We start from the raw sequence: 2,023 nt of genomic DNA, 5'->3' as shown, positions 1-2,023 counted from the left end.
CGAAATACTGGTTTCGAATGAAATGGAATTCCGTCGGAATACAGAATAGGGCTGATTATCATTTCAATGAAACTATTCCGAGAATGTCCAGAATTCTCTGATTTCGTCGAGATTTCCTTTGAAATGTCATAAAGTATTGAATATTAAGGGGTTGAAAGAAGAAATCCATTTGATTATTTAAAAGCCTAATGGCATAGTCTCAGAACTCTTTGTGAAATTTTTATTTGCGGCACACTATTCCCATGTGATACAAGAAAGAATAGAGCGTTACACATGTATGTTTTGTGATTCAATGTCTCATATAAAAATCTATTATCAGTTTATTCTATTTTTTGACTTGTACACAATTTTTACATTCTATTTTTTTCATCCAGAAAGGAAAAAACGTTATCCCCAACCCCCTAAGACAAACTAAAAGAGTTTCCATCGGAATGATCCAACAGTTCATCAGGTGGTTCCTCCTTAATCTCCGGAACCGTATGGTACGCCGAAATAGTGATATGTCTTTGCAGCGCTTCATAGTTCAACGTTGGATCGTTCTCCTTGTCTATGTTGGCAAAGTTCTCCTTCTTGATACCCTTATAGTTAATGCATTTTTTGGAACTTGGAAAACTCTGAATGAGACTAGAGATCGTTGGGTGTGACAGTCCAAAGAACCAATCACCTGATGGCCGCCCATCGATGCTACGGCAGTCAAGTGAAGCGTTAATGCATTGCAGCAGTGTGAAATGACACGCATCCGTAGAGTTGGCTGTTATCGCCAACTCGGCATCATTCTCCGGAATGATTTCAAACTTTGGGGCGTCTCCGTTATCAACCACTCGGCAAGTGTAGGTGCATTTCTTTTGAGGGTCTTTCAAGTGACCATAGGGTCTCGTGACTGTGTATCCTATCGGGTAGATAGTGTACTCTGTGTTGTAGGCTGTCCGTTCCGGAGCTATCTCACCGAGGTTGAATATCGTGAAACCACCGATTGTTATCGGATAGTTTGGATGCCCTGATTGGCCCAGGGAAATGCCCTGTGCACTTTTCTTAACAGCGTTCTTCTCTGCAGCCCCTGCGTTGGAATTGGCACGTGGTTTTCTGGTCTGATTTTTACCTTTGGTCGCCGAATCTGTTGCATTGGCATCGTTATTCGTGCGCTTTTTGTACTGTCGTTTTGGTGGCAAACTGTTTGCTATCAGCTCATTTAATTTGCCGCAGGGTCTACCCAACTGGGCTTCCATATCATTTTCGTGCTCTAATAACTTCTTCAACAGATATCGTCGCTCCTCCTTCACCAGAAGAATATTCTCTTGAATTTGTGCTACATGATCACACAAAGCTGCATTTTCCTGTAAGCAAATAATTTACCCACGTTAGCGCTGTTTCCGAGCGATTTGAGGTTCTAGATTTCTTCTTTCGCACACACGCAACTTACAAAGATTAAATTCTTCATCCATCGCTTCAGTCTTCGGTATTTTCTCCTGTATTTTTCGTTGACCGCCTGACTTGGGCCCGCGGGAAACGGATGTGAGTTTTGCATCGCGCCTAGCCGCCAGTAACGTAGCAAATTTACATCCAGCCGTAGCGATCGATGGAATTTTTTTCGCACTCGCAGCAATCCGAAAACATATACGTAATCGCGTCGGTTTGCTGCCACCAGCGTGAGGGTTTTCATTCAAGAAAAAATATGCGATAAATATGCCTTCAAAAGCAAACGCGGAGTTGTATTAAAACGCTCACTCGTCTCTTTTTGCTTATACGGCTAATACACATGCAGCCAGCACACGCACACTGGCTCGTTGGTAGCCAGTAATTTTGGGCAAGACGGAATACTGCGGGGTATTTGTTGTGACTTTTCTAGTTGTCAAACAGACGTTGAATTGGAATGAAACATGCAGCAATGTAGTTTAATGCAGGTGATATAATTTTTATTCATCGCTCGCCAGGTATTCTCAACATCTAGAGGCATGGCTCGCAATAATATCAATTAACAGAACTTGTTTTTATTCAAGCTGTTGCCGCTGACTTGATTACTATA

At 42.1% G+C, this 2,023-nt stretch overlaps 1 protein-coding gene across 1 annotated transcript; it reads right to left on the bottom strand.

Moving 5' to 3' along the window:
- Positions 1-297: 297 nt before the first annotated feature.
- LOC129777835 (transforming growth factor beta regulator 1) lies at positions 298-1,754 on the bottom strand. The gene is made up of 2 exons (XM_055784378.1): positions 1,421-1,754; positions 298-1,334 (listed from the first exon to the last, which is right to left on the bottom strand). Exons 1-2 carry the CDS (start codon positions 1,658-1,660, stop codon positions 402-404), a joined length of 1,173 nt encoding a protein of 390 aa, XP_055640353.1. The 5' UTR covers positions 1,661-1,754; the 3' UTR covers positions 298-401.
- Positions 1,755-2,023: the final 269 nt, after the last annotated feature.

This window comes from Toxorhynchites rutilus, chromosome 3, assembly GCF_029784135.1.
Source record: "Toxorhynchites rutilus septentrionalis strain SRP chromosome 3, ASM2978413v1, whole genome shotgun sequence".
Lineage (NCBI taxonomy): Eukaryota > Metazoa > Arthropoda > Insecta > Diptera > Culicidae > Toxorhynchites > Toxorhynchites rutilus.
This window is presented reverse-complemented; position numbering and strand designations above follow the sequence as displayed.

Coding starts and splice junctions, on each gene's coding strand:
- LOC129777835 (XM_055784378.1), bottom strand. CDS start 1,660: ATGAAAACCCTCACGCTGGTGGCAGCAAACCGACGCGATTACGTATAT. Junction 1,335..1,420: donor GGATGAAGAATTTAATCTTT/GTAAGTTGCGTG, acceptor ATTTGCTTACAG/GAAAATGCAGCTTTGTGTGA.